Source organism: Scyliorhinus torazame, chromosome 15, assembly GCF_047496885.1.
Source record: "Scyliorhinus torazame isolate Kashiwa2021f chromosome 15, sScyTor2.1, whole genome shotgun sequence".
In the NCBI taxonomy this organism is placed as follows: Eukaryota; Metazoa; Chordata; class Chondrichthyes; order Carcharhiniformes; family Scyliorhinidae; genus Scyliorhinus; species Scyliorhinus torazame.
Window position 1 is genome coordinate 201,995,704 of NC_092721.1, and position 23,497 is coordinate 202,019,200.

Sequence of the window (23,497 nt, forward strand, 5' to 3'; positions counted from 1 at the left end):
TCACACCTGTGTTTACTGACCAACATTCACTCCTGTGTTTACTGACCAACATTCACTCCTGTGTTTACTGACCCACATTCACCCCTGTGTTTACTGACCCACATTCACCCCTGTGTTTACTGACCAACATTCACCCCTGTGTTTACTGACCAACATTAACCCCTGTGTTTACTGACCCACATTCACCCCTGTGTTTATTGACCAACATTCACACCTGTGTTTACTGACCAACATTTACCCCTGTGTTTACTGACCCACATTCATCCCTGTGTTTACTGACCCACATTCACTCCTGTGTTTACTGACCAACATTCACACCTGTCTTTACTGACCAACATTCACCTCTGTGTTTACTGACCAACATTCACCCCTGTGTTTACTGTCCAACATTCACCCCTGTGTTTACTGACCAACATTCACCCCTGTGTTTACTGACCAACATTCAACCCTGTGTTTACTGACCCACATTCACACCTGTGTTTACTGACCAACATTAACCCCTGTGTTTACTGACCCACATTCACTCCTGTGTTTACTGACCAACATTCACTCCTGTGTTTACTGACCCACATTCACCCCTGTGTTTACTGACCAACATTCACACCTATGTTTACTGACCAACATTCACCCCTGTGTTTACTGACCCACATTCACCCCTGTGTTTACTGACCCACATTCACTCCTGTGTTTACTGACCAACATTCACACCTGTGTTTACTGACCAACATTCACTCCTGTGTTTACTGACCAACATTCACTCCTGTGTTTACTGACCAACATTCACCCCTGTGTTTACTGACCCACATTCACTCCTGTGTTTACTGACCCACATTCACTCCTGTGTTTACTGTCCAACATTCACACCTGTGTTTACTGACCAACATTAACCCCTGTGTTTACTGACCAACATTCACCCCTGTGTTTACTGACCAACATTCACCCCTGTGTTTACTGACCCACATTCACTCCTGTGTTTACTGACCCACATTCACCCCTGTGTTTACTGACCAACATTCACTCCTGTGGGTGCTGACCAACATTCACCCCTGTGTTTACTGACCAACATTCAGCCCTGTGTTTACTGACCAACATTCACCCCTGTGTTTACTGACCAACATTCACTCCTGTGTTTACTGACCAACATTCACTCCTGTGGGTGCTGACCAACATTCACCCCTGTGTTTACTGACCAACATTCACCCCTGTGTTTACTGTCCAACATTCACCCCTGTGTTCACTGACCCACATTCACTCCTGTGTTTACTGACCAACATCCACCCCTGTGTTTACTGACCAACATTCACTCCTGTGTTTACTGACCAACATTCACTCCTGTGGGTGCTGACCAACATTCACCCCTGTGTTTACTGACCAACATTCACCCCTGTGTTTACTGTCCAACATTCACCCCTGTGTTTACTGTCCAACATTCACCCCTGTGTTTGCTGACCCACATTCACCCCTGTGTTTATTGACCCACATTCACTCCTGTGTTTACTGACCCACATTCACCCCTGTGTTTACTGACCCACATTCACCCCTGTGTTTACAGACCAACATTCACCCCTGTGTTTACTGACCAACATTCACCCCTGTGTTTACTGACCCACATTCACCCCTGTGTTTACTGACCAACATTCACCCCTGTGTTTACTGACCAACATTCACCCCTGTGTTTACTGACCAACATTCACCCCTGTGTTTACTGACCCACATTCACCCCTGTGTTTACTGACCAACATTCACTCCTGTGGGTGCTGACCAACATTCACTCCTGTGTTTACTGTCCAACATTCACCCCTGTGTTTACTGACCCACATTCACCCCTGTGTTTACTGACCAACATTCACCCCTGTGTTTACTGACCAACATTCACCCCTGTGTTTACTGACCAACATTCACCCCTGTGTTTACTGACCAACATTCACCCCTGTGTTTACTGACCAACATTCAACCCTGTGTTTACTGACCCACATTCACACCTGTGTTTACTGACCAACATTAACCCCTGTGTTTACTGACCCACATTCACTCCTGTGTTTACTGACCAACATTCACTCCTGTGTTTACTGACCCACATTCACCCCTGTGTTTACTGACCAACATTCACACCTATGTTTACTGACCAACATTCACCCCTGTGTTTACTGACCCACATTCACCCCTGTGTTTACTGACCCACATTCACTCCTGTGTTTACTGACCAACATTCACACCTGTGTTTACTGACCAACATTCACTCCTGTGTTTACTGACCAACATTCACTCCTGTGTTTACTGACCAACATTCACCCCTGTGTTTACTGACCCACATTCACTCCTGTGTTTACTGACCCACATTCACTCCTGTGTTTACTGTCCAACATTCACACCTGTGTTTACTGACCAACATTAACCCCTGTGTTTACTGACCAACATTCACCCCTGTGTTTACTGACCAACATTCACCCCTGTGTTTACTGACCCACATTCACTCCTGTGTTTACTGACCCACATTCACCCCTGTGTTTACTGACCAACATTCACTCCTGTGGGTGCTGACCAACATTCACCCCTGTGTTTACTGACCAACATTCAGCCCTGTGTTTACTGACCAACATTCACCCCTGTGTTTACTGACCAACATTCACTCCTGTGTTTACTGACCAACATTCACTCCTGTGGGTGCTGACCAACATTCACCCCTGTGTTTACTGACCAACATTCACCCCTGTGTTTACTGTCCAACATTCACCCCTGTGTTCACTGACCCACATTCACTCCTGTGTTTACTGACCAACATCCACCCCTGTGTTTACTGACCAACATTCACTCCTGTGTTTACTGACCAACATTCACTCCTGTGGGTGCTGACCAACATTCACCCCTGTGTTTACTGACCAACATTCACCCCTGTGTTTACTGTCCAACATTCACCCCTGTGTTTACTGTCCAACATTCACCCCTGTGTTTGCTGACCCACATTCACCCCTGTGTTTATTGACCCACATTCACTCCTGTGTTTACTGACCCACATTCACCCCTGTGTTTACTGACCCACATTCACCCCTGTGTTTACAGACCAACATTCACCCCTGTGTTTACTGACCAACATTCACCCCTGTGTTTACTGACCCACATTCACCCCTGTGTTTACTGACCAACATTCACCCCTGTGTTTACTGACCAACATTCACCCCTGTGTTTACTGACCAACATTCACCCCTGTGTTTACTGACCCACATTCACCCCTGTGTTTACTGACCAACATTCACTCCTGTGGGTGCTGACCAACATTCACTCCTGTGTTTACTGTCCAACATTCACCCCTGTGTTTACTGACCCACATTCACCCCTGTGTTTACTGACCAACATTCACCCCTGTGTTTACTGACCAACATTCACCCCTGTGTTTACTGACCAACATTCACCCCTGTGTTTACTGACCAACATTCACCCCTGTGTTTACTGACCAACATTCACCCCTGTGCTTACTGACCAACATTCACCCTGTGTTTACTGTCCAACATTCACTCCTGTGTTTACTGACCAACATTCACCCCTGTGTTTACTGACCAACATTCACCCCTGTGTTTACTGACCAACATTCACCCCTGTGTTTACTGACCCACATTCACCCCTGTGTTTACTGACCAACATTCACCCCTGTGTTTACTGTCCAACATTCACTCCTGTGTTTACTGACCCACATTCACCCCTGTGTTTACTGTCCACCATTCACTCCTGTGTTTACTGACCCACATTCACCCCTGTGTTTACTGTCCAACATTCACTCCTGTGTTTACTGACCCACATTCACCCCTGTGTTTACTGACCAACATTCACCCCTGTGTTTACTGTCCAACATTCACTCCTGTGTTTACTGACCAACATTCACCCCGTGTTTACTGACCAACATTCACCCCTGTGGGTGCTGACCAACGTTCACTCTTGTGAGCGCTGACCAGAGTGTAGACAGAGTCAATGAATGGGAGGCAGGTTCGCGTGATGGACTGGGCTGTGTTCACGACTTTCTGTAGTTACTTACTGTCTTGGGCGGAGCAGTTGCCATACCAGGCTGTGATACAGCCAGATAGGATGCTTTCTATGGTGCATCTATAAAAATTGGTAAGAATCAACGTGGACATGCCGAATTCCCTTAGTTTCCTGAGGGTGTATAGGCATGGTTGTGCTTGCTTGGTCGTAGCGTCGACGTGGGTGGAGCACGAGAGATTGTTGGTGATGTGCACACCTAGGAATTTGAAGATGTCAACCATCGCCTCGGCCCCGTTCAGGGGTGTGTGCGATACTTTGCGCCCTGAAGTCAATGACCAGCTCCTTACCTTTGCTGCCATTGAGGGAGAGATTGTCGTCGTTACACCACGCCATTAGGTTCTCTATCTCCATTTCTCTGCCGGTTCCGACAGATCGGCTGCATATCCAGATACAGTTTCAATGAGTCCAGTGTTTCTTCCTCGACTACCCTTTCAGACAGTGAGTTCCAGATTCCAACAATCCTTTGGGTGAAAAATAAATCTCCATCTCCTCTCAATCTTTCTACAATCGTTTTGAATCTATGTCCCTTCATCACTGAACTCTCTGCTATGGCAAATGGGCCCTTTCCCATCCACCTTATCCAGGCCCCTCACAATTTTCTGCATCTCAATCAAATCCCCCTTCAGCCTCCTCTGTTCCAAGGAAACGATCCCAGTTTATCCAGTCTTCCCTCATAGCTGCAGATTTCCAGTCTTGGCTCCACTCTCGTAAATCCCCTCTGTATCCTCTCTAATGCAATGACATCCTTTCTGCAATGCGGTGACCAGAACTGTATACCGTACCCACGTGGTGGCCTAACTCATGTTTTATATACTTCCAGCGTCTCCTCCCGGCTCTTATAACCTCTGCATCGGCAAACAAAGGAAAGGATTCCATTTGCCTTCTTAACCACCATGTCGACCGAGAAATAATTCCTAATCCCAAGAGGATTGGCAATTCTATGGATCAAACATGAGTGGTTCTTTGGTTACAGGTCTCAGAGGCTGGGTCATTCCACAAATAACAACTGCGGAGGGGACGGGAGGGGAGCATTGGGGGTTGGGGAGATTCAGAGAGAGTGAGACTTTGAAAACTGGCTTCCACTCACACCGAGCCTCTTGTGTTCCTTTCCCCCTCAGTTTTTTGTACTCTGCCATGGACTGTTGCAGCTGTCCCAACTCATGGTGTCTGGGTACATGAAAAGCATCACTTCAACCATTGAGAAGCGATTTGGTCTCGCCAGCCAGACCTCGGGGATGCTGTCTTCTCTGAATGAGGTAGGTTGCGGGAGGACGTGTGATGAAACCACGAGAACGTAAGCTGTAGGATTCTCGGTCGGCGGGATGCTCCCCTCCGCCGGGATCGTCCCCAGCGCCGGCAGCGCACCCACGCCCGCAGCGTTCCCGACGGCCTGGGGGTGACCAAATGGGAAGCCCCATTGGCCGGCTGCGGGACCGGAGAATCACGCTGCCGGCGGGGGGGGCGCACCGCATGTGAGATTCCCGCCCAAGAAATTATGAGCTTGATAGGCCATTCAGCCCCTCGAGCCTGCCCTTCTAACCTCAACTTCACCTTCCCACGCTATCCCCACATTTTTAATTCCCAAAACCCAGTCAACCTCAGCCTTGAACGGGATTCTCAACGCCTGAGCATACTTTGAGGTAGAGAATTCCGAAGATTCACAATCCTCTGAGTGACAAAATTTCTCCTCTTCTCAGTCCCAAATGCTGACCCTGTCAATCCTAGATATCGATTCCCCACTCAGGGGAACAACCTCTCAGCATCTCCAGCTGGATTCTCCGCCACCAGCCCCCCCCCCCCCCCGCCCCAGCCGCGTATTTCCCGGCCGCGCGCCATTCACTGACGACGGCGCTGAGGGGGGTATGAAGGAGCTGTAGATAGATTTGGGGGGAGTGGCCCTGAAAGCAGGGGGGGGTGGGGGCATAGAGTTTGGGGCAGCCTTTCAAAATAACGTCCCGATCTCTGAGGAGCCGGTCCTGATGCCATGTTTAGCTCTCCAGTGTCGGAAAAGTATCAAAGTGTGGCCTTGATTATCATCGATTATCATCGATTATCATAGATTATCATAGAATTTACAGTGCAGAAGGAGGCCATTCGGCCCATCGAGTCTGCACCGGCTCTTGGAAAGAGCACCCTACCCAAGGTCAACACCGCCACCCTATCCCCATAACCCAGTAACCCCACCCAACACTGAGGGCAATTTTGGACACTAAGGGCAATTTATCATGACCAATCCACCTAACCTGCACATCTTTGGACTGTGGGAGGAAACCGGAGCATCCGGAGGAAACCCACGCACACACGGGGAGGATGTGCAGACTCCGCACAGACAGTGACCCAAGCCGGAATCGAACCTGGGACCCTGGAGATGTGAAGCAATTGTGCTATCCACAATGCTACCGTGCTGCCCTGATTTGGGGGGGGGGGGGGGGGAGGGGAAACTCTCCAAGGCCCTAAACAAGCAGCTAAGTGCTGTTGAATAGTGGTCTCCATCTCGACATAGCAGCCGTCGCAAAACACCCCGCCAAACACGACTGAGATCGCACTTTGACATTTTTCAGGTGAAGCGCCCATATTCCCCTGGCAGCTGTTTTGAATTCTCCGGGATCTTGGATAGCTTATTTTCCATTGCTTTTTCCATGACAAATGCCTCAACCAATCAGAATGATTGTGATTCTTGTGTTTCTCCCGATGAGCGCCAGCCAAACACTTGTCTCCCTTCTCACAAATGTTCAGTTTCTGTGCTACCTAGCGACTGTAATAAATGGAATTTAAAGTCCTCCAGCTGCTGCGCTGGGATTTGAACTCACGGCTGCTCGTCACTGGACCTAATCCTGTCTTTTCAGATTGGGAGCACGGTGTTTATAGTCTTTGTCAGTTACTTTGGCAGCCGCGTTCATCGTCCTCGGCTAATTGGATGTGGGGGGATTCTCGTCAGTGTCGCTGCGTTCACGATGGCCGTGCCTCACTTCATCATGGGGCCTTACAGGTTCGATATGACCACGGCAAGTGAGTATCTCCTTTCTTTAAACAGTTTTTAAGGAGGGGACTCTAACGTTTTAAAGGTTAATGTGCAGACTTTCATGATAATGTTCCAACAAAGGAACGATTGGTCAGAAATAGACAGAACCAGAAAACCAGATGAAAACTTGAAGGGTAAAGTGTTGAAATACGGATTTATGCATCCACTGTGCCCACCATCGACAAGCAGTGGCAGCCGTATGCACTGCAGCAACTGACTTGTGGTAGTCACCACTAACTGTATATTAGATTTAGTAACTGTATATTAGATGTAGTACGGTAAGGCTCCTGCACTAGAGGTACAGGGGTAAATCCCTGCCTGCTGGCTCCGCCCAATGGGCGGCGTATTAATGTGTGTGCACACCGAGCTGCTCCCATTCTGGTAGCAGCTGCAGGAGGCCACACATCTCAGCTCAATAAAGCCTCGATTATTCTCTACTCTCGTCTTTGTAGTAACTGATAGTGCATCATGACCTAAGCTCCTTCAACAGCACCTTCCAAACCTGCGACCTCTATCACCTAGAAGGACAAGGGCAGCAGGTCAGCGAACACCACCACCTGCAAATTTCCATCCAAGTCACTCACCATCCTGACTCGGAAATATATCGCTGTTCCTTCACTGTCGCTGGGTCAAAATCCTGGAAATCCCTCCCTAATAACATTGTGGGGGGGGGGGAGGGGGGGCGGTGCGGGCAGACAAGTGTACCTACACCACATGGACTGCGGCGGCTCAAGAAGGCAGAGGAGGAGATGTACTAGATTAGTTCCAGTCTGCGGAACCTCAGTTGATGTGGGAAGACAGGAGAAGCTGGCATTGTTTTTCTCGGAGCAGAGAAGGCTAAGGGGAGAGATGACTGAGTGTTGAAAACCTCCGCTCCCAGGAGGTCAGTAACCCAGAGGGAAGGTTTAAAGTAATCATCAAAACAGTGAGAGGGGTGATGAGATTTGATATGCTGAGTTGCTGTGGCCTGGAATGCACCGTCAGCAAACCTGGTGAAAGGAGAATAATAACTATTGAAAAAGTGATGTACTTGAAGAGGAGAATTGGCAGGGTTATAAGGGAAATTGCAGGGAGTGAAACTAATTGGGTAGTTCCCTCAAAGAGCGCAGGTTCAATGGGCCGAATAGTCTTTTTCTGTGCTGTTTGATTGTAAGCAGTTACTAGCACTGTAGATTTCAAATCATACTATTTCTTGAGCTTTAGTTTGTTTTTAACATTCTCATCCTTGTTTTCAAATCCCTCCATGGACCCCTGCCCCTCCCGATCTCTAATCTCAGCCAAATATTAATAACCTTCTGGTGTCTCTGATCCTTTCGTCCATCTTTGAATTCAGTCACTCCACTGTTGATGTTTGTGCCTGTGATGAATGTAGCAATTTCAGATGTAGTGTATTATAGGTATTTGGTGCAGTAAGGGTTAATAGCTGTGTTAGTGTGTTTGACCGCTGCAGTCACGTTTTAAAATAATTCCGGTTTGAAAGGCAAGTATATTTTGTGAGCCAGTAGTGCAATTAAAGCAACGTTAAAAAGGCTTGGGCGAATGGAATGTTGTTTTGATTAAGGAGATTCCCTATGGAGTTAATTAGATTTCAGCTTCGTACTGTGATGTTGTTGCCGGGTGGAGCTAAGACATCAGGCATTTTGAGAAAGCAGCTCAGTTCTTAGCTGAATGAAGCTGTGTCCAGAAGTGAAGCAGTTTTTCTCTCACTGCAGCTCAGTTAAAAAGGTTAACCATCTTCAAAGCAATGTTGACATGTCTGGGAACAAGGGGGAGCTCAAACAAGCTGCAAAGCATGTTCTGAGGACACACAGCCAGAGTTTCTGCATGGGTCTGACAGGGGTCAGATTTTGTCTTCAAAGCAGTGTCAAGAGATTTCTCTTTCTCAGAAGAACTTCTCTATAAAGCAAGTATTCCTCTGTGCCATTGGTAGTTACAGTAAATTGAGAGCTTTGGGCCGGGATTCTCCTATCCCGCGCTGGGTCAGAGAATCGCCGGGGGAGTGGGGAGGGAGAGGGGCGGTCATCGCCGACGCCGGTGACCGGAGAATCGGCAGCAATCACACCCGTGGGGTCACCGCCGCGCCAGTCGGGGGCTGTTGAAAACACACCCACGGCAATTCTCCGCGCTCGACGGGCCGAGTTCCGCCGGCGTGGGTTACGTATGGTCCTACCTGGCGGGACCTTGGAGTTCTGGCTGCGGGGGCCATCCTGGTGGGGGGTGGGGGATCCGACTCCGGGGGGGGGGGGCCTCCACGGTCTCCAGGCCTGCGATCGTGGCCAATTGATCGGCGGGTGGGCTAATTCCGGGGGGGGGGGTGCCATATGTTTCTCTGCACCGGGCCCTGTAGGGCTCTGCCATATTGCCCGGGGGCCAGTGCGGTGACGGCAACCCACGTGCATGTGCGGACCTGCGCCAGCCATGGCGCGCATGCGCGAACCGCGCCATCCATGTCGCGCCGGCTTTTGAGCGCACAGCACTCCAGCGCCGTGCTAGCCCCCTAGGAAGCGGTGAATGCCTGGGCCTGGAGGCCCGGTGACTCCAGAGTCGCTCACGCCAGTTTTGACGCCATCGTCAACACTTGGCCGGGATTTCGATTTGTCCGATATTTCTTGTTGTTTAAGTGGGAATATAGATAGCAGTTAAGGGTATCGTATTCATTGTATTGAGTAGTATTGTATAAGGGGTAATTATAGCTATTTTCTAGTGTGATGTTAAAGATATTTTAATACTGTTCGTAATAAAGTTTGTTTTAATACACCTTGGGCGAAATTCTCCCGAAACGGCGCGATGTCCGCCGACTGGCGCCCAAAACGGCACCAATCAAATGTGCATCGCGCCGCCCCAAAGGTGCGGAATGCTCCACATCTTTGGGGGCCGAGCCCCAACATTGAGGGGCTAGGCCGGCGCCGGAGGCATTTCCGCCCCGCCAGCTGGCGGAAACAGCCTTTGTTGCCCCGCCAGCTGGCGCGGAAATGACATCCCCGGGCAGCGCATGCGCGGGAGCGTCAGCGGCCGCTGACAGTTTCCCACGCATGCGCAGTGGAGGGTGTCTCTTCCGCCTCCGCCATGGTGGAGACCGTGGCGGAGGCGGAAGGGAAAGAGTGCCCCCACGGCACAGGCCCGCCCGCGGATCGGTGGGCCCCGATCGCGGGCCAGGCCATCGTGGGGGCATCCCCCGGGGCCAGATCGCCCCGCGCCTCCCCCAGGACCCCGGAGCCCGCTCACGCCGCCTTATCCCGCTGTTCAAAAGGTGGTTTCATCCACGCCGGCGGGACAGGCAATTTATCGGCGGGACTTTGGCCCATCCGGGCCGGAGAATCGAGCGGGGGGGGGCCCGCCAACCGGCGCGGCGCGATTCCCGCCCCCGCCGAATCTCCGGTGCCGGAGACTTCGGCAACCAGCGGGGGCGGGATTCACGCCAGCCCCCGGCGATTCTCCGACCCGGCGGGGGGTCGGAGAATGACGCCCCATATTCCTATTCTTCTTGAAATCACTCCTGGAGCGCGGAATCACAGTCTTACAAAATTAAAATAAAATATTAGGGTTTCTGTCCAGTATCCTAGACACTGTTGGGGTCTGATTCGGAATCATAATAATGTCTTCAGCGGTCATACTGCTAAGCTCTGCAGTTCCCTCTCCATCTCTTTTTCTCTCTCTCTCTCTCTCCCTCTCTCTCTCTATCCTGCTTTTAGGTGCCCCCTTTGACCAAACCTTCAGTCGTCTATCAAGGTATCTCCTTAGGTGACTGACGTATTGCCCAATTTTACTGTGCGACATTCCCGTGAAGCCCCTTGGGAGATCTTACTGTACTTTAAGAGCTATATAAATGCACAGCAGTTCAATAAAACCACTTCTCTCCATGTAGACAGTGTTGGCAATGTCTCTGATATCTGTCACTTGGCAGACGAGGACCGGAAGCTAAACAACGAGAGTTGCAGCAGAGACAAAATTGGCGGTGATGACCAAATGCTTTCCTTGCTGATAGTTGGACAGCTATTGTTGGGAATTGGTGGCGTTCCCATTCAGCCTTTCGGGATATCGTACGTTGACGACTTTGCCAGCAACAGGAACTCACCTTTGTATCTTGGTATGTTAATTAAGCTTTCTCTCTTAATATGTGCTCAAGCGTGTAAAAAAGAAGCTTCATCGAAGTGCTGTGAAGAAAATAATCTCGCAATTATTTTTGTTGGGTTATGGATTTGTTGTTCTTCCTTAAATATCAGCGTTACGTAGGCCAGACCAGGGTAAGGATGGCACATTCCCTTCACTGAAGGACATAAGACCATAAGACATAGGAGCAGAATTAGGCCACTCGGCCCATCGAGTCTGCTCCGCCATTCAATCATGGCTGATATTTTCTCATCCCCATTCTCCTGCCGTCTCCCCATAACCCCTGATCCCCTTATTAACCAAGAACCTATCTATCTCTGTCTTAAAGACACTCAGTGATTTGGCCTCCACAGGCAAAGAGTTCCACAGATTCACCACCCTCTGGCTGAAGAAATTCCTCCTCATCTCGGTTTTAAAGGACCGTCCCTTTAGCCTGAGATGGTGCCCTCTGCTTCTAGTTTTTCCTACAATGGAAACATCCTCTCCACGTCCACTCTATCCAGGGCATCGCAGTATCCTGTAAGTTTCAATAAGATCCCCTCTCATCCTTCTAAACTCCAATGTGTACAGACCCAGAGTCCTTAGCCATTCTCATATGACAAGCCTTTCATTCCAGGGATCATACTTGTGAATCTCCTCTAGACCCTTTCCAAGGCCAGCACATCCTTCCTTAGATATGGGGCCCAAAACTGCTTACAATACTCCAAATGGGGTCTGACCAGAGCCTTACACAGCCTCAGAAGTACATCCCTGGTTTTGTGTTCTAGCCCTCTTGACATGAATGCTAACATTGCATTTGTCTTCTTAACTGCCGACTGAATCTGCACGTTCACCTGAAGAGAATCATGAACAAGGACTCCCAAGTCCCTTTTGTGCTTCTGATTTCCTCAGCATTTCCCCATTTAGAAAATAGTCTATGCCTCCATTTCTCCTTCCAAAGTGCATAACCTCACACTTTTTCACATTGTATCCCATCTGCCACTTCTCGCCGCCCCGACGCCGGCACGCGATTCTCCCCCCCCCCAAAACTGGCGCGGCGCGAATCACGGCTGGCCGCTGGGAGAATTGCGGCTTGCCGTTGGTAACGGGCGAGCAGCGATTCTCCGGCGCGGATGGGCCGAGCGGCCTACCTGAAACGACAGGTTCCCACCGGCGCCATCCACACCTGGTCACTGCCGGCGGGAACAGCACAGGAACGCTGGGGGGGGGGGGCGGCCTGTGGGGGTGGGAGGGGGGTTCCTGCACCGGGGGGGGGCCTCAAAGGAGGTCTGGCCGCGATCGGTGCACACCGATCGGCGGGCCGGCCTCTCTGAAGGAGGACCTCCTTTCCTCCGCAGCCCCGCAAGATCCATCCGACATCTTCTTGCGGGGCGGCCGCAGGGTGGACGGCAACCGCGCATGCGTGGGTGATGTCATTTACGCGGCGCCGGTCGCGTCATTTGCGCGGTGCCGCTTTTATGCGGCGCCAAGGCCAGGCGCGCGTAAATGACGCTGCGCCGCTCCTAGCCCCCCGGGGGCGGGAGAATAGGGGGCTGGGAACAGCCTCCGACGCCGGAATGAAACACTCCGGTTTTCACTCCGGCGTCGGGACCTAGTCTCCCGATGGGTGAATTGCGCCTCATATCTTTGTATCATCTGCAAACTTAGCAACAGTGCCTTCAATTCCTTCTTCCAGATCATTAATGTATATTGTGAAAAGTTGTGGTCCCAGCACAGACCCCTGAGGCACACCACTAGTCACCGACTGCCATCCTGAAAAAGACCCCTTTATCCCCACTCTCTGCCTTCTGCCAGTCAGCCAATCCTCTATCCATGCCAGGATCCTACCCTGAACACCATGGGCTCTTAACTTATTTAACAATCTCCTGTACGACACCTTGTCAAAGGCCTTCAGGAAATCTAAATAAATCATGTCCACTGGTTGTCCTTTGTCTAACTTCCTTGTTGCTTCACATGAGTGAACCCGACACAATTCTCGCCACAATTGCTGAATTGCTTCATGGTCACCATCACTGAGACTTATTTTATATTCCAGGTTTATTAATTGAATTTGGGCTGAGAGAATCCAGCCCCATATCAGTGGGTCAGGTGGCACAGGCTAATGCCTGGTTTAAATCCCACCCTGGTCACCCATAGAATTTAATTTCAGTTCCTAAATCTGGAATGTAAAGTTAATGGTGACCATGAAATATCATCGATTGTTTTTAAAAACCCATCTGGTTCACCAATCAACCTTTAGGGAGGGAAATCTGCCGTCTTTACCCGGTCTGGCCTACAGGTGACCCCAGACCCACAGCAACGTCTCACTTTCTATAGTCAGACCTGGGGTGTTTAAACTCCCCCCCGGAGCCTGCAAACAACCTCTGTTTATCTCATCCTTGGAGGCTGTGAAGGCTTGAGAGAAGATGCAGGAAATATTCATGGGAATGGTTCCAATTTGGGTGACTTCAGTTATAATGAATAGAGGTTTGAGAGGAATTTTGATAGTTTCATTAGGGGTCTGGACAGCGGAGATAGAGAGACATTGGGCTGGATTCTCTGCCGGCGGGATGCTCTGTTCTGCCAGCAGCCCGGGGCCTCCCGGTGGCGTGGGGCTGCACCACAATGGGAAACCCCATTGACGAGCCGGCAAACCGGAGCATCCCGCCGGCATGCTGAACCAGAAGTCTGGCGAGGTGTGATGGCGAATCCAGCCCATTGTCCCCATTGGTGAAAGAATCATGAACCAGGGGGCACAGATATAAGGTAATTGCCAAGAGAAGCTATTGGGACATGAGGAAAAAAAGTTTCTCACAGCGAGTGGTCAGGATCTGGAATGTACTGTCTGTGAGTGTGGTGGAGGCAGATTCACACAGCGAGTGGTCAGGATCTGGAATGTACTGTCTGTGAGTGTGGTGGAGGCAGATTCACACAGCGAGTGGTCAGGATCTGGAATACACTGTCTGAGAGTGTGGTGGAGGCAGATTCACACAGCGAGTGGTTAGGATCTGGAATGCACTGTCTGTGAGTGTGGTGGAGACAGATTCACACAGCGAGTGGTTAGGATCTGGAATGTACTGTCTGTGAGTGTGGTGGAGACAGATTCACACAGCGAGTGGTTAGGATCTGGAATGCACTGTCTGTGAGTGTGGTGGAGACAGATTCACACAGCGAGTGGTTAGAACATAGAACATAGAACATAGAAAATACAGCACAGAACAGGCCCTTCGGCCCACGATGTTGTGCCGAACCTTTGTCCTAGATTAATCATAGATTATCATTGAATTTACAGTGCAGAAGGAGGCCATTCGGCCCTTTGAGTCTGCACCGGCTCTTGGAAAGAACACCCTACCCAAACTCAACACCTCCACCCAACACCAAGGGCAATTTGGATATTAAGGGCAATTTATCATTGGCCAATTCACCTAACCCGCACATCTTTGGACTGTGGGAGGAAACCGGAGCACCCGGAGGAAACCCACGCAGACACGGGGAGGACGTGCAGACTCCGCACAGACAATGACCCAAGCCGGAATCGAACCTGGGACCATGGAGCTGTGAAGCAATTGTGCTATCCACAATGCTACCGTGCTGCCCTTAAGAACAAATAAATCTACACTATATCATTTTACCGTCATCCATGTACCTATCCAATAGCTGCTTGAAGGTCCCTAATGTTTCCGACTCAACTACTTCCACAGGCAGTGCATTCCATGCCCCACTGCTCTCTGGGTAAAGAACCTACCTCTGATATCCCTCCTATATCTTCCACCTTTCACCTTAAATTTATGTCCCCTTGTAATGGTGTGTTCCACCCGGGGAAAAAGTCTCTGACTGTCTACTCTATCTATTCCCCTGATCATCTTATAAACCTCTATCAAGTCGCCCCTCATCCTTCTCCGCTCTAATGAGAAAAGGCCTAGCACCCTCAACCTTTCCTCGTAAGACCTACTCTCCATTCCAGGCAACATCCTGGTAAATCTTCTTTGCACCTTTTCCAGAGCTTCCACATCCTTCCTAAAATGAGGCGACCAGAACTGTACACAGTACTCCAAATGTGGCCTTACCAAAGTTTTGTACAGCTGCATCATCACCTCACGGCTCTTAAATTCAATCCCTCTGTTAATGAATGCGAGCACACCATAGGCCTTCTTCACAGCTCTATCCACTTGAGTGGCAACTTTCAAAGATGTATGAACATAGACCCCAAGGTCTGGAATGTACTGTCTGAGAGTGTGGTGGAGACAGATTCACACAGCGAGTGGTTCGGATCTGGAATGTACTGTCTGTGAGTGTGGTGGAGGCAGATTCACACAGCGAGTGGTTAGGATCTGGAATGTACTGTCTGTGAGTGTGGTGGAGGCAGATTCACACAGCGAGTGGTTAGGATCTGGAATGTACTGTCTGAGAGTGTGGTGGAGACAGATTTACACAGCGAGTGGTTCGGATCTGGAATGTACTGTCTGTGAGTGTGGTGGAGGCAGATTCACACAGCGAGTGGTTAGGATCTGGAATGTACTGTCTGTGAGTGTGGTGGAGGCAGATTCACACAGCGAGTGGTTAGGATCTGGAATGTACTGTCTGTGAGTGTGGTGGAGACAGATTCACACAGCAAGTGGGTAGGATCTGGAATGTACTGTCTGTGAGTGTGGTGGAGACAGATTCAATTGAGGCTTTCAAAATGGAATTGTATTATCATCTGAAGAGAAAATAGTTTCTGACTATGGGGGAAGATGGGAGACTAGCTGAGTTGGGTTTAGAGTGAGCCAGCACGACAGGCTGAATGACTTCTTTCTGTGCTATGACCATTCTCCGATTCGTATGTTGAATGACTCCTGGGTGTTGTGTTTTCCCCTGCAGGGATTTTATTTGCGGTTAGCGTTCTGGGCCCAGCTTTTGGCTTCGTTTTGGGCTCTGCTGTTCTCCGTCTCTACGTTGACATCGATAAGATCTCAGCAGGTTAGTGTTACAGTTGCAAGCTGACACTCGCTGCATGATGGAGATGTGTTTATAATAATAATAATCTTTATTGTCACAAGTAGGCTTACATTAACACTGCAATGAAGTTACTGTGAAAATCCCCCTAGTCGTCACACTCCGGCGCCTGTTCGGGTACACTGAGGGAGAATTCAGAATGTCCAATTCACCTAAGAAGCACGTCTTTCGGGACTTGTGGGAGGGAACCGGAGCCCCCGGAGGAAACCCACGCAGACACGGGGAGAACGTGCAGAATCCGCACAGACAGTGACCCAAGCCGGGAATCGAATTGTCGACCCTGGCGCTGTGAAGCAACAGTGCTAGCCACTGTGCTACCGTGCTGCCCATTTAAGTGTGCAAGGTGGACAAGCTCGGTTTGGTCACCACGTACTTCTACTGGGGCACAGTGACTGACAGGTGGCTGATTCAGCATGGCCATCATCCAAGGCCGCAGTGGTCCCCAGTGTCTGGTGTAGGTTGCAGCAATTACAGGACGAGGAGGAGGCCATTCATCCCAACAGGCCTGTGCTGACAACCGTGGTCGGTCAGGATCTTGACCCCTGCCTACCTGCCTTGGCTCGCCAGCACCCTGCCCAACAAAAATCTATTAATTGTGGTTTTGAAATTTTCAATTGACTCCAGCAGCTTTCTCATGTGAGAGAGTTCCAGGTCTCCACTTCCCTTTGTGGAGAAGTTCATCCTGACATCAGCCCTGACTGGCCTGGGCGGCAGCTTAACACAATGTCACTTTGGTGCGAACTCCCCCACCAGAGGAAATCATTTCTCTCCATCCACACTGTCAACTCCTCTGAAAGATCTCAATTATGTCACCCCTTAATCTCCTGTATACTGAATGGAATACAACGTGGATCCATGCATCCTGCCCTAATTGTGTATCCCATTTTAGCCCTGGTATTCAAAGGGGAATTTTTAAGGCCAGGAATGAAGTGAAAATCGCTTATTGTCACAAGTAGGCTTCAAACGAAGTTACTGTGAAAAGCCCCTAGTCGCCAGATTCCGGCGCCTGTTCGGGGAGGCTGGTACGGGAATTGAACCGTGCTGCTGGCCTGTCTTGGTCTGCTTTCAAAGCCAGCGATTTAGCCCTGTGCTAAACCAGGAATGAAACTGGGTACCGCACGGGTCTTACAGGGGATGGATGGTCCACTAACCCTTGCTGAATACAAGCTCCCCCAATAAGGGGGCGTGGGGCCCTTAACTAAGGCAATGTGCCTTTGTATACATCAACTCGGCCAGTCATGCACCGACTCGTGAGACCCAGGAGGGAATTACTGGAGCTGTGTATAATAAATAACGTGGTAAATAAAACTTTCTCTACAACTCAGTGTGAACACCTTTCATTGCCCCCTTGGAGAAGAGACATATTCTAATTCCCTCTCAATAATAATAATAATCTTTATCAGTGTCACAAGTAGGCTTACATTAACACTGCAATGAAGTTACTGTGAAAATCCCCTCGTCGCCACACTCCGGCGCCTGTTCGGGTACACGGAGGGAGAATTCAGAATGTCCAATTCACCTAACAAGCACGTCTTTCGGGACGTGTGGGAGGAAACCGGAGCACCCGGAGGAAACCCACGGGGAGAAGGTGCAGATTCCTAAAGTGTAAAAATGGCAGGAGATCCCAGACCCATGTTATGCTCCTCGTGCTCAATGTGGGAGTTCAGGGACGCGGCCGATGCCCCTAACTCCTTCATGTGTGGGAAGTGTGTCCAGCTGCAGCTCCTGTTAGACCGCATGACGGCTCTGGAGCTAGGGATGGATCCACTTTGGAGCATCCGTGATGCTGAGGAGGTCGTGGATAGCACATTCAGTGAGTTGGTCGCACTGCAGATTAGGATTGGTGAGGGATGTTGTGTTGGACGCTCTGGATCCGTGGAACACATACAGGTCACCAACACTTGAAATCTTGCAACACTATTTTATTGAGTCATTAACAGTTTAACATACTCTCACTGTGGGTTAACACGATACTAGCTTTAACTAAAGACCTTTGCCTTGTCCTAACCAGTCGATGCACTCAGCACATGGTGAATGTCTGTGCTGCAGGCTGTGAGCTCTGTCCTACTAGGAAGCTGCAGCTCGAATGAGCGGGAACTCTGATGCCCCCTGTCTTTATAGTGCATATCCTCTAACTGGTGATTGGCTGTGGTGTTGTGTGTGTTGATTGGTCCCACTGTGTGTCCATCAGTGTGTGTGTCTGCACCATGATATACTGGTGTATATTATGACAAGGGAGACAGGGAATGGGTGACCAAAAGGCAGAGAAAGAGCAGGAAGGCAGTGCAGGTGTCTCCCTCCAAAACAGGTATACCGTTTTGGATACTGTTGGGGGAGATGACTCACTAGGGGAAGGCAGCAGTAGCCAGGCTCATGGCACCATGGCTGGCTCTGCTGCACAGAAGGGCGGGAAAAAGTCTGGCAGGGCTATAGTCATAGGGGATTCAATCGTAAGGGGAGTAGCCAGGCGGATCTGTGGTAGAAAACAAGACTACCGAATGGTACGTTGCCTCCCGGGTGCATGGGTCGGGGATGTCTCAGATCGGCTGCAGGACATACTGAAGAGGGAGGGTGAACAGCCAGTTGTCGTGGTGCAAAAAGGCACCAACGATATAGATAGAAAATGGGATGAGGTCCTACAATCAGAATTTAGGGAGTTAGGAGATAAGTTAAAAAGTAGGACCTCAAAGGTAGTAATCTCAGGATTGCTACCAGTGCCACGAGACAGTCTGAGTAGAAATTCAAGAATAGTCAGAATGAATACGTGGCTTGAGAGATGGTGCAGGAGGGACGGGGTTCAGATTTTTGGGACATTGGAACCGGTTCTGGGGGCGGTGGGACCATTACAAATCGGATGGTCTACACCTGGGCAAGACTGGAACAAATGTCCTAGGGGGTGCTTTTGCTAACACTGTTGGGGAGGTTTTAAACTAATGTGGCAGGGGGATGGGAACCAGATTAGGAAGTTAGAGGTCAGTAAAGAGGCAGCAACTAAAGCCAATAAGGTAGTAGATAATAAACTCAATGTGACTAAGGGGAAGAGTAGACAGGGAAGAGATGATGAACACAAAGGGACAGGTGGTCTGAGGTGCATTTGTTTTAATGTGAGAAGTGTAGCAGGTAAGGCAGATGGGCTTTGGGCTTGGATTAGTACCTGGGAATATGATGTTATTGGTATTACTGAGACTTGGTTGAGGGAAGGGCAAGATTGGCAACTAAATATCCCAGGGTATAGATGCTTCAGGAGGGACAGAGAGGGAGGTAAAAGGGGTGGAGGAGTTGGATTACTGGTCAGAGATGATATCACAGCTATGATTAAGGAGGGCACGATGGAGGATTCGAGCACTGAGGCAATATGGGTAGAGCTAAGAAATAGGAAAGGTGCAGTAACATTGTTGGGACTTTACTACAGGCCTCCCAAAAGCGAGCGTGAAGTAGAGGTACAAATATGTAGGCAGATTATAGAAAAATGTAGGAGCAATAGGGTGGTCGTGATGGGAGATTTTAACTTCCCCAACATTGAATGGGACTCATGTAGTGTTGGAGGCATCGATGGAGCAGAATTTGTAAGGAGCATCCAGGAGAGTTTTTTTAGAGCAGCATGTAAATAGTCCAACTCGGGAAGGGGCTACACTGGACCTGGTATTGGGGAATGATCCCAGCCAGGTGGTTGAAGTTTCAGTCGGTGATTACTTTGGGAATAGCGATCACAATTCCGTAAGTTTTAGAATACTCATGGACAAAGACGAGAGTGGTCCTAAAGGAAGAGTGCTAAATTGGGGAAACAAAATTCAGCAGGAGCTAGGGAATGTGGATTGGGAGCAGCTGTTTAAGGGTAAATCCACATTTGAAATGTGGGAGTCTTTTCAGGAAAGGTTGATTAGAGTGCAGGACAGACATGTCCCTGTGAAAATAAGGGATAGAAATGGCAAGATTAGGGAACCATGGATGACGGGTGGAATTGTGAGACTAGCTAAGGTGAAAAAGGAAGCATACATAAGATCTAGGCGGCATAAAACTGATGAAGCTTTGGAGGAATATCGGGAAAGTAGAACAAATCTCAAACGCGCAATAAAGAGAGCTAAAAGGGATCATGAAATATATTTGGCTAACAGGATTAAGGAAAATCCCAAAGCCTTTTATTCATATATAAGGAGCAAGAGGGTAACTAGAGAAAGGATTGGCCCACTCAAAGACAAAAGAGGGAATTTATGTGTGGAGTCAGAGGAAATGGGTGAGATTCTTAATGAGTACTTTGCATCGATATTCACCAAGGAGAGGGACATGACGGATGTTGAGGCTAGGGATGGATATTTAAATGCTCTAAGTCAAGTCGGCATAAGGAAGGGGGAAGTTTTGGGTATTCTAAAAGGCATTAAGGTGGACAAGTCCCCAGGTCCGGATGGGATCTATCCCAGGTTTCTGAGGGAAGCGAGGGACGAAATAGCTGGGGCCTTAACAAATATCTTTGCAGCATCCTTGAGCACGGGTGAGGTCCCGGAGGACTGGAGAATTGCTAATGTTGTCCCTTTGTTTAAGAAGGGTAGCAGGGATAATCCAGGGAATTATAGACCTGTGAGCTTGACGTCAGTGGTAGGCAAACTGTTGGAGAAGATACTGAAGGATAGATCTATTCACATTTGGAAGAAAATAAACTTATCAGTGATATGCAGCATGGTTTTGTGCAGGGAAGATCATGTCTTACAAACCTAACAGAATTCTTTGAGGAAGTGACAAAGTTAATTGATGAGGGAAGGGCTGTAGATGTCATATACATGGACTTCAGTAAGGCGTTTGATAAAGTTTCCCATGGTAGGTTGATGGAAAAAGTGAAGTCGTATGGGGTTCAGGGTGTACTAGCTAGATGGATAAAGAACTGGCTGGGCAACAGGAGACAGAGAGTAGTGGTGGAAGGGAGTGTCTGAAAATGGAGAAAGGTGACTAGTGGTGTTCCACAGGGATCCGTGCTCGGACCACTGTTGTTTGTGATATACATAAATGATCTGGACAAAGGTATAGGTGGTCTGATTAGCAATTTTGCAGATGATACTAAAATTGGTGGAGTTGCAGATAGCGAGGAGGATTTGTCAGAGAATACAGCAAAATATAGATAGATTGGAGAGTTGGGCAGAGAAATGGCAGATGGAGTTCAATCCAGGCAAATGCGAGGTGATGCATTTTGGAAGATCTAATTCAAGAGCGGACTATACGGTCAATGGAAGAGTCCTGGGGAAAATCGATGTACAGAGAGATCTGGGAGTTCAGGTCCATTGTACCCTGAAGGTGGCAATGCAGGTCGATAGAGTGGTCAAGAAGGCATACAGGATGCTTGCCTTCATCGGATGGGATATTGAGTACAAGAGTCGGCATGTTACAGTTGTATAGGACTTTGGTTAGGCCACATTTGGAATACTGCGTTAGAGTGGGTGCAGAAGAGGTTCACCAGGATGTTGCCTGGTATGGAGGGTGCTAGCTATGAAGAAAGGTTAAGTAGATTAGGATTGTTTTCATTGGAAAGACGGAGGTTGAGGGGGGACCTGATTGAGGTCTACAAAATTATGAGAGGTATGGACAGGGTGGATAGCAACAAGCTTTTGCCAAGAGTGGGGGTGTCAATTACAAGGGGTCACGATTTCAAGGTGAGAGGGGGAAAGTTTAAGGGAGATGTACGTCGAAAGTTTTTTACGCAGAGGGTGATGGGTGCCTGGAACGCTTTGCCAGTGGAAGTGGTAGAGGCGGGCACTATAGCATCATTTAAGATGCGTCTAGACAGATATACGAATGGGCGGGGAACAGAGGGAAGTAGATCCTTGGAAAATAGAAGACAGGTTTAGATAAAGGATCTGGATCGGCGCAGGCTGGGAGGGCCGAAGGGCCTGTTCCTGTGCTGTAATGATCTTTGTCTTTGTTCTTTGTTCAAACAGTGACCCAAGCTGGAAATTGAACCTGGGACCCTGGCGCTGTGAAGCAACAGTGCTAACCACTGTGCTACCTTGCTAATATGAGGCACTCCCAGGGAAGCGTCCAAAATAGTTTGATTTACACGCTATCAGGAAAGGCTGAATTGGTTGGGACTTCTTTCTTTAGCAGCAAGAAGACATAGCGATGACCCTGAGAGGGGCCTTTAAATTTGTGACTAGATGGGCAGAGTAGGTGTGGAGAGAATGTTTCCATTTGTGGGAGCATCGGAAATTAGGGGCCAGAAATACAAGATGGTGACTCGTGAAACAGAGGGAGAGCTGAAAATATTCAACAGGAATTGTCCCGGGGTCGAGGAATTATGCAGATAGACTTGAGAAGCTCTCTCGCAGGAGAGAGAGTTGGGAGCAGATTTGATAGACTCTGGACAGAGTAGAGAGAGAGAGAGAGACACCGTTCCCATTGGTGGAAAGATCAAGAGCCTGAGGATACAGATTTAAGGCAATTGACAAACAAGCAATGGAGACGTGCGTGAGGAACCTTTTCACGCAGCGGGTGACTAGAATCTAGAGTACACAGCCTGAGAGTGGGGTGGGAGAAGGTTCAATCATTCATTGTGAATTAGAAAGGGAAGAACATGCAGAGTTACGGGGAGAAGGCAGGGGAATGACACGTGGTGCATTGCTCCTTCAGAGGGCTCTCACTGACATGAAGGGCCGAATGGCCGACTGTGTGTACTGTTCTGTGATTCTGTGAATCCAGTTGGGTAAATAAGGCAAAACCTCTTGACTCGGTGAGTGGTCAGAACGTGGATTTCACTGTAGGTGGTTGAGGCGATTGGATTAGATGCTTTCAAAAGGAAACTTGATGGGTACAAGAAAGAAAAGGGGAGAAAACGATACTCTGTGGTGTTGAAATGAAGTGGATGGAATGGGAGGAGGCTCATGTGGAGATTCAGCACTGTCACTGCCGAGTTGGGGTGAGTGTTTTTGTGGTGTGCTATCGATATAATGCTTTGCTTTAACAATTTATTTAAGGGGAGGAAGGGAAATACATTTCTAAAACCAGCTGACCTGACAGATTGGCATTTGATTCTCTCACTATACAGATTGGGATAATCATAGAATCGTAGAATCTTACAGTGCAGAGGGAGGCCATTCGGCCCATTGAGTCTGCACCGACCCTTGGAAAGAGCACCCAACTCAAGCCCACACCTTCACCCTATCCCCGTAACACAGTAACCCCACCCAACCTTTTTGGATGTGGCGATACCGGCGTTGGACTTACAACACCAGATTAAAGCCCAACAGGTTTGTTTCGAATCACTAGCTTTCGGAGCACTGCTCCTTCCTCAGGTGAATGGAGAGGTGGACACGAAGGGCAATTTTTGGACACTAAGGGCAATTTAGCATGGACAATCCACCTAACCCCCACATC

General features: G+C 49.1%; 1 protein-coding gene across 3 annotated transcripts in view; it reads left to right on the forward strand.

The window, feature by feature from the left end:
- The window catches only part of LOC140392126 (solute carrier organic anion transporter family member 2B1-like), a 110,118-nt gene that overhangs the window by 41,348 nt on the left and 45,273 nt on the right, over positions 1-23,497 (forward strand). For 2 of the 3 annotated variants that reach the window (XM_072477448.1, XM_072477449.1), the window contains exons 3-6: positions 5,154-5,291; positions 6,882-7,044; positions 10,923-11,144; positions 16,007-16,105. In XM_072477448.1, coding sequence (XP_072333549.1) covers positions 5,154-5,291; positions 6,882-7,044; positions 10,923-11,144; positions 16,007-16,105 — 622 coding nt within the window. The remainder of the gene's footprint in view (positions 1-5,153; positions 5,292-6,881; positions 7,045-10,922; positions 11,145-16,006; positions 16,106-23,497) is intronic. The other variant, XM_072477450.1, reaches the window with a different exon arrangement.